This window comes from Mastacembelus armatus, chromosome 24 (genome assembly GCF_900324485.2).
Source record: "Mastacembelus armatus chromosome 24, fMasArm1.2, whole genome shotgun sequence".
Lineage (NCBI taxonomy): Eukaryota > Metazoa > Chordata > Actinopteri > Synbranchiformes > Mastacembelidae > Mastacembelus > Mastacembelus armatus.
The window spans coordinates 18,645,363-18,662,903 of NC_046656.1; the positions used below are offsets into that span (position 1 = coordinate 18,645,363).

Here is a 17,541-nt window from a genome sequence, read left to right on the forward strand (position 1 = left end):
TGAAGTTTACTTCCTCCACAAACAACCTCCTGACCTGTGCCTGGTACACAGCACTGACCCATCAGCTGCTGATAACAGATAACCTTCCACCCTGTAGGCAGCAATCACAGATCAATATTGTCTTCAGTTAGGCTGGCTGCCCCCCCACACGACACGCTGATGAATGCTGGACTGACCCCAGCTCTTTGAGGCTGTGCTTCATCATGTTTACTTGAGCTCTGTGTCCTCTGTTTTCCTGATCTCCGGTCTTAGATCCTTATCATCATGGTCCAACACTCTCATGCTCAAGTCAAGAAACGTTTTCAGTCGAATACTAAGAGATCTGGGCTGTAATTGATTAATTTGGTCGATGTAGCTTCTATATTACTAAGACTTGATATTTCTAGTATGGCTGTGATGTGATTTGTGGCTTGTGTTCATCACACTGAATTTTATCTAAACTATCACTGAAGGATGTAACTAAGCTTTTCTTTGTTTTGTTAAAACATTTATGTAAATATCAACATCCACATCACTACATTCTTCATCTACTTCCTTCTAATGTAATACAAATGCGTTATCTGCTAATATAATCATTTTCTCAGTAATATTTTGAGTAGAAGCTTGTTGAACTCCAGCCAAAGTAAATATTTTAGTTTTTTCTGAGCTTAATGGTCAAATCAACATCCAAGCTCTAAAATACTTATGGCCCCTCCTTCATTTGCACAGTGCATCTTGGCTGCTCTGTGCAGTGCAGGAGCTGACTGTGTAATGTAAATCAGACGCTGGATACGTGCTGATTGTGGTTACAAACTCAATGAAAACCACAGAACAAATTTGCACAAAGCCACTTTCTAAGTGCATCTGACCTTCTGTTCTCTGTTCCAACATCAGTACCTGTCTGCTGTGTCGACTGATTTTAGAATTAAGACTGAGAGCAGCCCAAAAAGCTTGCTGCTTATTAGATATCACTTGCACAAATTTACTTTACAGATGTTCTCCCACGAAGCGACAGACCTGCTGAACATCTGCAGCTTGTCGTTTAATGCTTCATTCAAAAACCCCAGGCTGTAAAATCCACAGACATCATTAAGCATGTCTGCTAATTCCAAAAACCTGAACTACAGCAGCGATAAAACTACTAAAGCAATGCAACCTAAAACACATGTCTACTGCATACTGAAACCTACTAAACATGGCTCGACTTAAAGCACATGTTTAGATAGAAAACCTCTTTCAAAGTCTCTACATTGAGATTCTGGGTCTTCATTAAGTTTTTACCCTGTAATTCCGCTGTAAAACATTTCGTCCTTTATTGGAGGTCTCAGTGGACTGTTTGGGCTGTTTGAAAGTCTCCAGACATCTAATAAGAAGCAAACCAAGTGAAAACATGAAAAAATCTGTTGTTCTGAAAGCAGCCCCCCCTCCTCCTCACTGTCTGTGCTGCCTCTCCTTTGTATGGAGCCAACAACAGTCCAAACATTAAGACTAAATCTTTATCTTAATTTTGTGTAATCTGTCTGCCCATTATCATCAGCAGTCTTTTTCTTTTCCTCAGTATCCTACTCAATCCACCTCTAAATCAAGTTTCTCTGCGTTGTTCTGCCCGTGCAGCACATGCTTCCAGGCTCACAGTGACCCCAGCCTCAGGACAAATTGAGTTTAATGAAGGTGAGGCGGGGTGAGCCGAGTGAGAGGTGAGGAGACGGCTCGCACCGCATGCTTCTCTCCATGAAGGGAACAGCACCATTATTGCTTTTACCCCATGACATTTCTTCTTACTCCACACCCAGTACCACACAGCAACAGGCAACCCACAGACACGCAATCACAGAGGCACTAACTGAATGAAAATACATTTTAATGGGGGATTTAGTTATTTTGCTGGAAAAAAAAAAAATTCTTCAGTATAAAAAGAAAATCCTCTTTGTAATAATGGCTACTGCATTAGGGCTGTTGGCAAAGGAAATTATGTTCCTTCACAAATTGTCTCCAATGCCAGTCTAATTTGTGTGAAACCACATCCACCTTTTGCTCCGAGCTGGTTAAAACAGTTACTGGCAGACACCAGCTAACCCACACCTGGTACACACAAACCTGGCTGAACAGGAAAAACAGCAAACATACACACCTTTGGCAAAAGAGAGATGTGAACATTGGTATGCACCTCAACACTGGCCTTTTTCTGTTTCCCGTCATGGTGCACAGCTCAGGTTTAATTAACTGGCCAACAGACCCAGGAATACACACACACACACACACACACACACACTTGCTCACTCTGAGGTGCAGCGTCCTTCACCCTGTCCAGGGTGCTGTGAAGAGCATGGTTTGCCAAAGGGAAACTAAAACTGAATAAAACCATTTAAGAGATTCTCTGCATTGCTCTTTTCATGTCCACATCTTTCAAACCTGAGCAGGGACTGGACACACACAACGACCTACTACTTGGTAACTCACAGACATACTTCTACTGTGTATGCACAGGGAAACACGTCCCCTTCAGAAAAGTTTCAGACTCTGCACAGTGAAGCACAATCATCTATGTAATGGCTGTTCACATGGAGTGCACAGATGTGGGGGATTTTACTGCTTTGCTTTTATATTGTGTCTTCACAGCAACACAGAGGTCGCTGTTTGAGAGTGTGTGTTGGATCCTCAGGTGTTTCTGTGTATCCTCCAACGCATGTGACTCGGATTTTCTTCCCTCTCTTCCACATCAGTGACCTTTAAAATCTCCCAGGATCCAGAGGACTCTACCCACACGATCACAATGGGAGATAACTGACTCCCCACAGCTATGAGGCTCATGAGATCTCTCTATCCAGGACTGGACGAGTCATAACAGACTGCTCCTTCAGGTTAAAGGCTCTATCCATTTCAAAGATTTGGCCCAAGAGGAAAAGAAAAGCTAAGGTCCTGTAGATGAACTGTAATAATAAAAAAAAAAAGAAAAAGAAAAAAAGAATTGTGGGTACAAAAACCAAGACTGGAGGTCCCTGGCAGCTATGATGGGGAGTAGAGTTGATGTAATGACACAGGGGCTGAGTCATGGCTGTTGACCAGTCCACTGGTGATTTATAGTAGAACAAAGTGAGGAGATGAGGCCAAAGCTCAATAGAAAACGGTATGACAATGTCTAGTTATTACCCATATGGGGGTGGGGAAAGTGCAGGGGGTTGGAGAACCCCAAGACCCCCTGCAAGCAGCTATTGCTACAGAAGAATGCCAGGGGTTTTTTGGGGGGTACACATCTGCTTTAGCTATTAGTTGCCACCCTCATTTTTCCCAGAACCTTCAATTTGACTTTAATTTTTTGGAGAAAGTCTCTTGATGGATGGAAGGAAGGAAGGAAAGAAGGAAGGAAGGAGGGGGGTATAAAAGTGTAGTATAGTAAGGAAGGAAAAAGAAACACCCCTCTAGGAGAGTGGTAGCAATTAGGAACACAGGCTGAGCAGAGAACAGAGAAGAATAGAATAAAAATCAAATCAAGGATAAAGGAAAAAAAGAGGGCTGGAAAGGAAAGAGGGCTTAACTTTGCCAGAACTGAGTACATGCCAGGTTCCATTCAGACCAAAGTAAATAAAATCACTTAATGAAAAAGAGCAAAAAGAAGTGAAGTGCATGGCGGAAAGAGCTCTCCAAGCAGGGTCTTATGAAGATATGATGATGGAGGGTGAGATCATCACAGAGCTGACAAACAAAAAGTCACATCTGGGAAAGAAGTGTGAAAGGAAAGAACAAGAGAGAAAGAGAGATGCTCATTGTTGGTGACCATTCGTCACACGTCATTCACTCCCTCCATCTCCAGAGGACATCGACACCATCAGGACTAATAAACTCAAGTGTTAATATTCAAATAATCAATGTGTGCTGAAGCAGGCTTGGCTTATTCCTGTTCCCGTGCCGTCAGCCTCCGGCCTGCCCTGGGTCCTCGTAACCAAACCACACACTAATTCATAAATTACAAACAAAGAGTCCCTTGTGGTTTGGGAGGGACCAGGGCAGCACTGCAAACTGGCGCTACAGGGGAACAGCTACGCATCAATTAAAGGGTAATGTGGCTGAGGTAGGTGTGGATGCATGCACACAGAAAACAGGCTCACACATTTACAGTGTCACAAACAAGAAGGCAGGAGCATAAACCCACTGTACACACACATTCACAGAGGAAAACGCACACACACGAAAACCATTTGGAAGCCATCTAAACAATTTTGTCATTTTGGAAAACAGCCACTGACTGCGCCATTGTTTGCTGCAAGACGCTCGCTGCGATTCTCAGTGCAGTTCACGAGGGGTGACGTGTGTTCGGGCGACGAGCATCCACTGCTGGGAATTAGGCCTGTTAAGATGTGTTCAGCTCAAACCAGGCTTCTCTGGAAAATCACATATTGACCTGGAGGAGAACTAAGTACAACTTGCATGTGGAGCTCAGCATCTGCATTACAACCCCTGTCTGATTCCAGTACAGCAAGATGAGAAACCAAACTTGTTGACTTAATGTATTTCTTGGGAAACTTTTATGACCTAACTTAGTTTTCAGTTTCAGAATAAAGGGAATGATCTTATAAGGGACCAATCAGCCTGGGGCCGACTGTCATCAACCAAGACTGATGATGTCTAGATCTATATCACAGTCAATGTGTAAAATATCAGAGCTGGAACAATAAGCTGATTAACTGATCATCACTGTGAACTGAAGATCTTTGGGATTTGGAGAGTGAACCAGACAAAACAAGTCAATGTTTCACTATTGTCTGATAATTCATAGAGTAAACAACTAATCAAACAGACTAAGCAATAACACAAATAACCTAAAAATGATTCATATAACCAAAAAGGAGCATCATAGAGTTGTGAAGTTAAAACGGCAAACTCTGAGTGAGCTCACTGATTATTGGTGTGTGAACATCTCACCAGCCCTGTTGGTTTTACTGTATTGTGCACCCGCTGGTTAATTACAGCAGAGTCAGACTTGTGCCAACAGAGGCTATAACATCTGATCAGTAACTACCAGCAGCTCATCAGAAACAACACACAGAGGAATGAATCAAACAAGAGCGTCACTGTTCACTGAACTACCTGGGGTGCTGTCAAGTATCACTTTAGTGTTGTTGTGTGTACAGTGTGTGTGCACAGTTGTCTGTATCTAAGTGATCTCATGCAGCTGTTCCTAACTTTACCTCATCTGTCCACAGACCTGAGACCTGTCAGTTTCATAGGAAACCGAAAACACACACGTCTTTCAAACAATACCCACAAACACACACCAGTTTATCCACTCACACATTCACTCATCCTCAACAGCGAGAACTAAAACAGCCGTGGCATTCCTGAGGGCAATGCAAGGTGAGGCATTTAAACTTAAACAGCTAAAAGCAGCCTTATATAACCAGATATGTTATGCTGCAGAATTACTCCTCCACATTCAAAGGTTAAAGATTTTGAGATGGAAAACGAGTAGGTCTGACAAGTTGAGCACAGAAACCAAAGTGAGCAGACTATAGCACAGAGACTTCAAAGCGTGTTCAGACAGACGGCAGGGTGACACTTACACACACATTGCTGAATGGAAAATCCTCCAGGGTCCAGACAGTGACTTTCTCTCTGAGTGTGTTTGTGTGCGGCTGTCTTGTCAAACACTCCCCCCCCCCTTAACCTTCTCCTCCTCCCGTCCCTCTAACCAGGACAGCCGGGAACAGCTTTGCCGTATAAACAGGCGCTCACGTGAATTAGTCCACCGTGGGTGCCACCAAAACGAGGGAGCACGACCCAAGATAGGAGAAAAAAAGGAGGAGGAGAGAGAGGAGGGAAAAAGGACAGTCCCTTTAAGAAGGTATGCTCCTTAATGGAGACTCCCCCTTTTTAAGTAAGCAGAGTATGAAAAGAGACTTTCCTCCTCCTTCTTCTCATCCGGAGAAAATAACTAGTGCAAGCTTTGTATGGCTTCTCTTCTTTTTAGTTTTCCTATCCTGCCCACCTTCAGAAAGAGAGAGGAAACGTTAAACCAGCTTTACACTACTGGAATGTGACAGCAGGAGAGAGAGAGAGAGAGAGGGAAGCGGGACGTGTAGTGTCCACCTACACAGCCCATTGCTGTGTGAGTGAGGTGGAGAGGAGGGAAGGAGCAGGCAGGAGAGGAGGAGGGGGCTATGAGTGTATGCATGAGTGTGTGAGAGTGACTATGAAAGGGGAAAAAAAAATAAAAAATCAGTGTGCAGCTCCAGGAAGTGATCTGAGAATTTCATTCAACTCAGATTGGAAATCTGGAAATGTGGTGTGTAAGCTGGAACATGCATGAAAATGAATGTGCATGATGCAGCTGAAAGTACAACAGTATACACAGACACAATACTAATCTGTCAACAAAGATTGTACCATGTGATTTATGGTGTGGTATCTATCCCTTGCTGCAAATACATGAGCCAGACGTTGGATGTTTGTACAACATACATCAAAATTTTACCCACAAATATGTTTTAATTGATTTTCTAGAAAAGTTACCACATTGTGACCGTTTATATACCTGCCAGTTTCTTATTTTTTTTGATTGACAGGTGGCACTTAAAGTTGGTGTTGAATTATCAGCTCTATTCACTACATTCACTCAGGTCTCTGCATTTCTCATAGAAACAAAATGAAATATATTGAATTAAAGGTACATCAGTGAGTTTTTTTAATGTTATCTTTACTATTGTTTGGCTAAAAATGCAGTGCTGATTTTCTAAACCTCAGGAATGACATGCTCTTGCCTTTTTGCTGCCTAGAAAAATATGTCAGCATTCAGTGTTCCTAATTAACACACAGTGTGTGCATTGTTACGGCCTAACAAAAGAGCTCAGTGCATGTCCTTCCTCATAAAACATTTGTACAGCTGATCGTAAAACTGTTTTAAATTTGGCATTGTCCTTTGCCATGTTTGTAAGTGCTATTAATCAGTAACAGTCAGATGTGTATCTTGCATGTGTGTCACACAAACAAATTGAGAATCCATTGTGCCACTAGTGGGGAAAATCTTCACAGGGTCCTTTAAATTTACAGTTACTTGAAAGTCTATTATTTAAAAATCCAATTATATACATTACACATTAAAATATAATTAAATTATACGGCTTTATAGTAAAACCAGAGAGAGCAATAGCACAATATTCTCAAGAACCAGAATGTGCTTATGATTATTTCATGACTTGTCATTATAAATCAAGCTGAAAACAGTGTTGGGGGGGATTATCACGCTGACGTTTTTCAGAGCCTCCGAGACCTGCAGTTACTCAGAACACGTCTCTGTACAGACGTTCGCCATAATTCCAGTTCAGGACACCCTGGGAATTTCACTTCTTAACTCCTGTTTTTCCCTCTCTCCCCTTCCCTCCGTTCTCATCCACCACAAGAGGAAAACTAAAACCAGCCACAGACTGGAAAGCATTAGTCCACCCCCCTCCTGATTCAACACACTACATACAAACGAAAATAAGAACGATGGATCGCGCACTAAAAAAGCCTAAAGTAGTTTTCTGCTGAGCGCAGAGTGACACAAAAACAGTAGTGTACAGAGTTTACGAGTTTGTGAAGCTGACAAAGTTGGCAGCAAGTTCCCGTCCAGAGTTTTGCTTATTTTGCAGTTTCCAGCCCAACAAAGACACAGTTGCTCTTTTGGGAAAACAGGCTAAGCAAAAACCACAAAACAGAGGGATGGGGGTGTTTGTGTGCACAGTGTTTGTGCATGTTCTGAATAATTTATTGGTGCTAGTGTTAATGTATGTTTGGACATGGGCAAAAAGATGTTTGTGTACAAACGTGTACGTATGTTAGCTTCACTACTTGCTTCTATTAGCCAACGTTTCTAAAGCGGATGAAGAGCCCAAAGCCAGCGCAGAACATTCCTTAACTCTGGGAAGTGCTCTCTGTGTCAGAGGCTGAAATGGTCGGAGGGACATAAATGGCTCTGAGTAGCAGCAGACAGCGAAATGTTTATCAGGCCCTCTTTCTCCTTTTCCCACAGACACCAGTGTTACTGAGACCTGAGAGACCAGAATGGGATGGTAAACACTGTCATGAGACTGTGTGCACAATAAGTAAGAACAAAAAACAAGTCAGCATTTCCCCAAATCAGATTGTACTGTAGGATTTAGGCAGAAAACCAAATAATCTAGCTCCAAACTACACATCTATATCTAACCCCACTGGTAATGCACATATAATCACTGCGGTGGATTTGTCCACTGTAGAATAAAAGCTATTTTTATACATAAGCAAGTAGTCCACCATGTTTACTTCCTGGGCTGAGCTTAAAATATGAACACAAGTATTACCTCATTATTATAACATTGATTGTGTAAGTGATGTTAAGGCTGCAGTTGGCCGAGCTGCACTGTATTTTAGAAGCTAAAATAAGAGCATTAGTCACCACTGAAGAAAAGTGGTAATGGAAACACTAAAGGAAGATTCAGGTATTCTTAGGTAGAGTACTTGAATAAATAAACTAAGTTACATTCACCACTCAGAAACATCCTACTGTCACTGCAGTGGTGTATTTTGTTTTTGTTAGCAGGTGCTGATGATATTTTATATATATAATATTTTGACAATTGCTTCAAAGGTAAAAACTGAGTTAATCACCCTCAGTGAGCGTGAAGTTGGCCCTCATCCTATCATGCTTATCCAGTCACCTGTGTTATCTGTCTGTATCAGTACAGACCACTGTTGTTGCTTCCCCCAGCATGTTTACCAAGCAGTCTGTAGATGGAGGAATCAAAGGGACTAGTTCGCACAGTTTCCGCTTTGCGACGTTTTTTTTTTCTCTATCATTGTTTAAGGGGGTTTTTAAAGGCTTGGCACCATTACATAAGTCAATATGAAAAGTACGCTCTTAACTTAGGCTACTCCCAAAATCAAAATTCATATTTCCTAAGAAAGTCATTGACATGAACCAGTCGACTTACAGCTCTAACCTCTAGGCTATCTCAGGATGGACAGAATGGAGACAGAAAGGAAACGAGGAAGAGATATGAGATGAAACGCAGAGGTTACCAGGTTGCAAGAACAGACAACAGCCATGCATGAGTGAAATATGTGTGTGGGAAAGGCCAAAAGGAAAAAATTAATGAGGGAAAGTCAGAGAAACTGCAAAAAAATAATATTTCAGTGCTTCATGTTTTCAAATCCACTCTGTCAAAGACTCATTGTAATCTGATTATAGTATTTCCAGACTTTCCCTGAAGGCCACAGCATTTATAACTTTGCTTAGTGTGTATGTGTTCGGTGTGAACCAAACAGCCAGCAGACAATCAATGGTACAAGTCCAACAACAGCTGACCGAACATGCTGCCATCAGCAGTTCACCATGGCAACAGCATGTTCCTGCTAAAAACTCATATTCCTCAGCCCATTTCATACATGACATCCTAAAGTGGCTTTAGAGTTACTTTACCACACGTCAGGACAGTGGAGGATATTATTTCATCTAAATATTGAAGCCAATTTGTGTTTGAGCACGTGCGTATCAGAGATGAGTTAACCAATCACGCTCAGTGCCTTTTATGGATATTGGCTGAACCAACTTTAGTACAACACATCAACACACACACACACACACACACACACACACAGAGGTCAGCCAAGGTCACGTGTTGTCTGTTTTCTCGCAATGTGCTCCTGACAGTGCCAGCTGGGGATTTTATTCCAGGGTTTCTGCACAGTCAGGTCTGTGCTATGAGTCTGGGGAGCACTGGAGGGGGGGCTTGTGTCCAAGTCAGACACACATGGATCATGTTTGGGTCAAAGACTGTTTTTTAAAACACCTTTTTCACATTCTTTAAACCCAGTGGGAGGTTAGGGCATTGTGTCCTATTAACTGTGTAAAACTGGCACTGGTACAGCTAACCCTAACCCTTTGGATTAATTGGGTAGTTAATTAATAATAATAATTAATATATAATAATATATTATATATATTAATATAATTAATTCACTTCTTTATTAATCATTCCCTGCTGGGGAAAGATACTTACAGAAATCTTTGTTCAATGATTGACTCAAATGGGTTTTTTCACAGTTGTTTCGTGAAGATTTCCTCACAGAGGATGACAATTAAAATTACAGCTGGATCACTAATTCATGCATAATCAAATCAGCAGCACTGATCCATGAAATAAGGTCATGAAACTTTATCTATAAAAATCAGCCATAGGAAAAGCTGGGTGCTTGGTAACAGATTTATCAGGTTTGGACTAAGGGAATCTTTAAAACTTCCTATTAATTGTTGTAAATATTTGTCTCTGCTATGAATTTGTCTAAAAATGTTCTGAGATAATTTATGAGGGTATAAGGTCACATTTATATATCTGTGACAGTTTTCTCCCTTTTTAATCCACTATACCTGAAAACTGTCCTGAACCATGTGATATTCCAGATATTAAAAATCAGACAGTGTTCAATAGTTGATTGGTGTTCATCTACTTCACAGTACATGTGTCCTGCAGCTATAGGATGAGCTATAAGGGGGAATGATGGGGCCCAGCAGCAGCTACTGGCTGCAGCTTCACACAACTGGGCCAAAATAAACATCTTCCCCACAGTCTCCTCTGCTGACATGACATGAATGTGTGCTTGGCTTTAAGCAGTCACATGTCTATCTGCATGTACAGTATATTTTTATGTGCCCATGTGTATGTCTGCATAACCAATTGGGACAATTGTAAACCCCTAATCTTCGGAGTCACATCTTTATCTTCCTCTATTTTCCCCAGTGACTTCTAAATCAGGGCCCCTCTCACCCCTGGAGCCATGTGTAGGCAGACCCGTCTCCACCACTCAGACTGTGTCCATTAAAAACACCAATAGTGCAGTCCAGTGACCACAGCTCTGTCAGTCCCTGTAGTTTAGTTTGTACAGTGAAGCCTGTGAGTCCAAGATTACAAAAACATTTTATGTTTTCATCCTTGTTGAGATGTCAAGGTTTTCAGATATACCTAACATGGGATGGGGGAAATGTGCAAAAAACAATGCAAACAAATCAAAAATCTGTTCAGGAATCATTTTGCACATCTTCTCAGATGACATGTAAATGTGAAAATCCACTAATGACATCTGGGAGAATTAACGGACCATGAAGTGAGAGTTTCATCAAGAGCAGCTTTGCATTTCACATAACAGGTCACCCAGTAAGAAGAAAATCTGCACAGCTTCACAACTTCATCTGCTCCAAGAAAGGTCAGTGCTGCACTATATCTGAAAATAACAGATTATTAATGGCTGCATTATACTTTAATTAGGATTTTTAAGGGCACTTATTTCCATTTTGAGGTTTTAACCTGAGGGCTGGAAATACCTCATTTGCCTTTTGTTGGCTCCAAATCCAGATCTGATATTAACCAGCTGAGTATCACACATGATCCATGTCCTCATCAGCAGTTAGACCTGTTCATTAAGATTTCCACAACCTGCTTATGCCCCAACAATGATTTTTGCCCTGCATGGCTCAGTAGAGGCTGTGTGGCTTGTTCAGGATGATCCATTACACCACAGTGAACACTGTTCAGGGCAAGTTAAGGAGAGAGGCCTCCCCCACTTGATATAAAGTCTGAAGCTTAAATACCTCTCAGGGGAGGAAAAGATCTGTGCTATGGGAAAGGAGGCCTGAGTACAGTACAGTACTGATACAGGAAGGAGGAGGGTAGAAAAACGTAAAGATTCTTCTGGAAATGATTAGATCAGCATGGACATCCATAACTCATATTCAGTTAAAAATAGTTTAAAGTTATTACTGTCCTTCATTATAAAAAGACAATGCATACAGAAGTAGGAGGCCCTCATGCTGCCTCTCCTCATTCACGAGGCAGAGGAAAGATGTTGGCCAGCAGAAAGCATGATGCTGAGGGGCTGCAGGACAGGCCTTGGTGGTCTGCTTGATCAAGCTGTATAAATAAGACCCTTCGTGTAACTCTTAAACCAACACATGACCAAAAAGACATGCGCTCAACTTTTTAATCAAATATACAGATGGATACATGTTCAAAAGAGTTTTGCTTCCCTACAGCTTCAAAAGGCACAGGTCAAACCCTGACAAAGTAACCGGCGCAAAATTACAAGAAAGAAACTTCAAAGGGGCCATAGAGGAATGGTGCTTTTTGAAGAAAGTGCCCCGAGCAGCCTCATTCATCAATCTCCAGCAGTTGCACTAGGGGTAAATACTTCCCAGGTTAGACTATTAATAAGTTGCATGACATAAATCATTGCAACACTTGTGTTTTGTACTTGAATCTTCTTAAAAGATTGACATGGTAATTATTCAGAGCCGCAGTTAATCTGCATCAGACTTATTTACAAATAAAATATGTACGGGAACTTCCTCCTTGGGAGAGTGGATGTTAATGAAGGCTGACAGTGGCGGCGGCGTATGTGTGTGTGTGTGTGTGTGTGTGATCTGCTGGGAGACTGATGGCAGGTTCCAAGCCATTTGCTGCCATGTTATTGCAAGAGTCCACCCCCAGAGGTGTGTGAGGAACACGCTGGTGCTCGGAGGGTTGATGGCTTTATAAATCACAGGCAAGCTGAGAGTGATGGTGAATTCATCCTGTGAATCAAATATGGACTCAAGTCTGCACGTGTGCATACAGCCCAACACCAACATAGACACATATTCATGCACACATACACATACAGAAAATGTCCTACATCATTTTATTTCTTTATACTGAGAAAGTCTGTATGCTCAAAAAGCATATAGGTCCTCATGAGTCAGTAAAGATTTAAAGGTACACACACTCCAAGAGTTCAGTTCATGGATTTTAGAGCAAAACTACATCCTGATTTAATCATAATACTTCTCACTCCATAAAATTAATTTACTTTCCATCATAATGAATAGATATTTGACCTAATCATCACTTTTTTCAGCTGGAACAAACCACCACACACAGATATGCACACATTTGCCTACCAATCATGTGCAAATAGACCTTCTCCACCCCCTGCTCTGACACAAATGGGGTCAGTCCTGCACACACTTAACCACCAATGAAAGAGGATCCCCTGAAATTACCACTTTGCTGGAGCCTCAAGCAGCCAGTGACTTCATGTCTACAGCAACTAGACTGATACACTCCCGTTCAACCGTCTCGACTCCCACCACAGCTCAGAAAACTCTCCCTCACAGCATGCCCCCCCACCACCACCTCTATCTGTTGAACATTTACATCATCCCACATCCTTCCCCTCTCTCATACCCTGCCTCTTCCTTACAAACACTCACCTAACTCAGCACCAAAGCTGTTAGTAGAGTACATTGTGTTATCAGCGAGAGATAACGGAGGTCAGACTGAGATTTGAGCCCAACGACTCCATAAACAGGCTGAGCGCTCTGTGTATTCGTGTCCTCACTAGGCGCTTGGGACACAGAATCAGAGTTCAAAGGACACAGGGTGGCGGATCCTCAAAACCAAATAATAAATAATCCATAAACTTTGATCAGAACTTCAGGATGCATCATCTCCTGTGTGAAATCGAGCATTAGAGCTGTAGGGAAATGCAACCCCAACCCTAAGAGGCACATAACAGTGATTTCCAGGCCCAATATGGTCATACATAAATCTTACAAAATCCAGTGACACTGAAATACCAAGCGTAGCAGTTCTCCTAGTCTGGGTCTCTGTGCCAGTGATTTTGGTGGGTTTTAGAGGCTCCAGGCCATGGTGTTGATTGATTAAATCCTGGCTCTGGAGGCACTGGGCTAGCATGTGTGTGCTTGAATGTGTGTCTGAGCATGTGGTTAATGAATTACAGCCTCGACAGTTCAGGATTAGCCCAGGGGTGGATAAAGATCAAAACAAAGCCTGTTATTCTCTCTCATCCACACGGAGACAGAAGATACAAATCCAGATTTATTTTCTAAACCATATACTGGGAAAACAAATTTGGTGCTTTGAATATCTTGCATTATTTCCAGCTTTATCCAGTAAAAAAAAAAACTTTAATCGCCAAAAACAAGCAACACTGCACCTCTGAGGACAGGTTGATCAGTTAGTGAACATCGCCCCCTGGTGGCAGGAAAATCAACAGTATTTTGAGACTCACCACAGGTGTAGATGACACTGAGGTACTTCCTGGTGCCAGAGTAACATGGATCTCCAAATTCTCTGGTGGAGGCTGGAACCACACAGCTTTTCTTGCCCTGACAGCGAGTGGTCAGAACCTGCAGGGCCACAGACGACTGGCAGTCTGGCAGAGAGACAGGAAGTCACTGAGTTAGTAAGAGACAACCACAATAACGCAAAAAAACAAAAGCTTTCCTGTTATATATTTAAATAATAGAAAAGATAGGGGCTTCCATACATAGAAATATAAATGTGCACATTTTTAGGAATATTTATGAAGAAGATATTGTACTAATAATCTTTTAAGCCAAAATACCAAAAATGCAGAACGTCAAATGTGAAAATGTGTTTTATTATTTCCTGACATTTTTAGACCAAAATATTAATCAGTTAAGAAAATAATAAAAATAAATGAATGAAAATCAGCAGGGCAGAGCAGCTGACCATACAGAGGTACTGGGAACAAATATGGAGAATGGTTAATTTATTATCGAAGAAGTTCCACTGTAAATTAACGATTACTTTCAAACAAACTACGTAACTACCATATCATTTCTGTGTAACCATAAATAAATGAGTTACTATGCATCCTTTAAACGAGCACTGTCTCTAGTTTCCCTTTAATTTGTATCGAGTTACATAGATCTTACAGATACAGTTACAGACAATCTTGAATATGAAAAAAAATTCAAGAAATTTAAAATAATAAAAATTATGCATTACCTATTTTTATAACAGTATAAAACATTAAACAAAGATGAAAGTTTGGACTGTATCGCAACCTTTTTTTTACGTCATACCATTTATAGTTCATTTATTAACAAGACAGGAGAACTAGTTACAAGTTGTGTGTCCTCGCACAGAAAATCTCTCCTCCAATTACAGGAAACAGTCTAAATAATCTGTATGTCCTTATTCAAGTTATACTGAATGTTTGATGGTTTGATGGACAAGCAGCACTTTGGGTACAAAAGAACTACATCAGTCCCTGTCAGCTACTAAAGAGATGGACACACACACATAAACACATGTACCTAAAAACACACATATCCTTAAAAAAAGCAAAGGGACACCTTTTTCTCAGCACCCACGTTGGAGCCATGTCCACATCGGACCCACACAGAGAAACCTTCCTGAGGCCTCACATTGTTTAAAGAGATACCTGATCCAATATATGTGTGTGTGTGCGTGTGTGTATGTGGAGACCAGACAGAGTCATGGATGAGACTCTCATAAATCATCACTAACTGCCCATTAGTTCCTCTCGAGCATGGACTTCTCTGCTCAGACTTCCTTCCTACAGCACTTTAGATGAAGATGTGCTCCCTTTAGAATACACTTTCTACTAACTGGCCACTTTAACTTCACCAGTTAATCACCTGATTATTTCTTTTGATCCATTGATTAATTGGATGGTCTAAAAATAGCAACATAAGACCTGTCACAAGCTCCAAAAGACACCTTCAAATAAAATCACCCTATTTGTTTGACCAACCTATTAAATATTCACTTCACCATGACTTCACCTCCTGGGGAGTCTTGCGGGAATGTGAATGAGCTGAGGTTCCACATAAATGCTTCCCAGGGCTCCATGGTCCAACTAACCCCTAAAAACAACACAAGGAGATGAGCCTTTGAAAGTGGACACTGGGTGCTGTCTGCCCTGGTGGCCCCCAGAGAGACAGAGAGATCAGAAAAAAAGGTGAGGAGAACAGGCTGGTTTAGGCTTAGCTCACGCTTCAACGGGGGCACAACAAATGATGGCCCAGGTCAAAGGGTAAATCTCCCAGTCAGGACGTGAAAGAGGGCAATCTAGTGGTCACGCACCGTTCCAACATAGGGAAATCCTTAAATGGTCCACAGCTGTGAAGCTCTGTCTTATTTTAATGTTAATATTGTAAGAAAATCAAGATAACAAAACTTCTAAGTCTTGATCCCGGTCTTGATTTATTTCAGTAAGCTTCCTACATATGTCAACCTGAATCAGCGTCTGTCCATCCGGACACAGTTCGAAGGGGCAACCGGACGCTCCCAGGCTGGAGCCGACAGTGAAATTCCCAACCAGGATTTAGAGAAGTGGAAGCCTGTGGGAACAAGTGAGTGTAACTTGATATCCAGTGAGACAATTAAAAGGTTTGACAGTTCCCACTGTTGCTTAAAACACATGGATTCCCTGATAATGACTGAGATCACAATCTGCTTCACTGAAATTCATAACCAGCCTTGAGTGATTTGAGGTCTTTGAATGTACTAGTGAGGTCTTATAGCTGCAACCAATGATCAGCTCCTTTTGTGTTTTTTGACCTAACAGACGTCATTATAGCTCCACCAGATGTTGGCGGTACCATGGTGCATTTTGGGAGAACCAAATTCTGTGTGCAGGACTAAAACTGCTCATATCAGAGAAGAGTTTCTTGTTCAGTGCAGCTGTAATATTCCTGAATGTTGTGAATATGACAGGAAAATAATATCAACCACTACAAATATATGTTTAACACAAACATGGTTGATGTAACGTCATGGCTGATAAGAGCCATACAAGTTTGATCTCTGTGCAGATAAAAGTGTCTATGTGTTGATGCTGCAGCACAAGGACCTCCTGCTCTCAATGATGGACTTCAAATTGCTCGGTCTGGTTTCCTTCCCAGTGTTTGAGCCAGTGTGCCACGCTGAAAACTTTCCTCTCTGACATGGTCGTCTACTGACAGGCCCCCATTAGCTGCAGCTTTGATTCCCTGACAGGGTGATTAGTTGAGCAGGGGGCCCACAGAAGAATGGGTGGGGCTGGTGGGTTCAGAGACAAGAGGATGGAGACACACACATTTATTCTTTGTCCACAGGCTCTCCGTGGTTGTATGTGCACACAGACTTAATCACACACAAACACACACAGCATTTATATGTAGTTTAAAGGAGCATTCATCAGGTTCTGACCTCCCCTGGCTCTCATTAACAGCTTTAACACAGACAGACAAGCATAGAACAGTCCTCTCTCACACACACACACACACACACACACACACACACACACACACACAGGAGACCAGGCATGAATAACCCCTGTTCCCTCTAACCTTTACCCTCACCACCTCCAAGCCTGTGCACCAAGTCTTCTATCCTCACACAGCCAACACAGAGCAGGCCTGTGGTTCAGAAGAGAAGGTCCACAGTCACGAAAAGCACAGACCGAGGAAAAGGAGGAGTTTCCTGGAAACGCACACACACACACACACACACACACACACACACACACACACATTCTCACTCTTGGCTGATCACAGTAGGAAACCTGAACACGGAGGTCACATGCAGAAAACTGCAAATAAGAAAACACAGGCGGCACGCAGTCTGTTTTGTTTTTTAAAAAATGACCCATAGTGGATCAACCACCTCTAGTGCCAGTTGTAAGTGTGTTTGCTAATGTGTTTAAAGTGTGTGTTGATATGCTGCCCTGTACCAGCAGCAC

The 17,541-nt window shown here is 41.9% G+C and overlaps 1 protein-coding gene across 2 annotated transcripts in view; it reads right to left on the reverse strand.

Annotated features, from left to right (window-relative positions):
- Positions 1-17,541, reverse strand: part of eva1aa (eva-1 homolog A, regulator of programmed cell death a) — a 55,947-nt gene that overhangs the window by 16,522 nt on the left and 21,884 nt on the right. The window contains exon 5 of one of the 2 annotated variants that reach the window (XM_026319276.1): positions 14,056-14,199. In XM_026319276.1, coding sequence (XP_026175061.1) covers positions 14,056-14,199 — 144 coding nt within the window. Of the gene's footprint in view, positions 1-5,537; positions 5,977-14,055; positions 14,200-17,541 lie in introns of those variants that run through there. The other variant, XM_026319279.1, reaches the window with a different exon arrangement.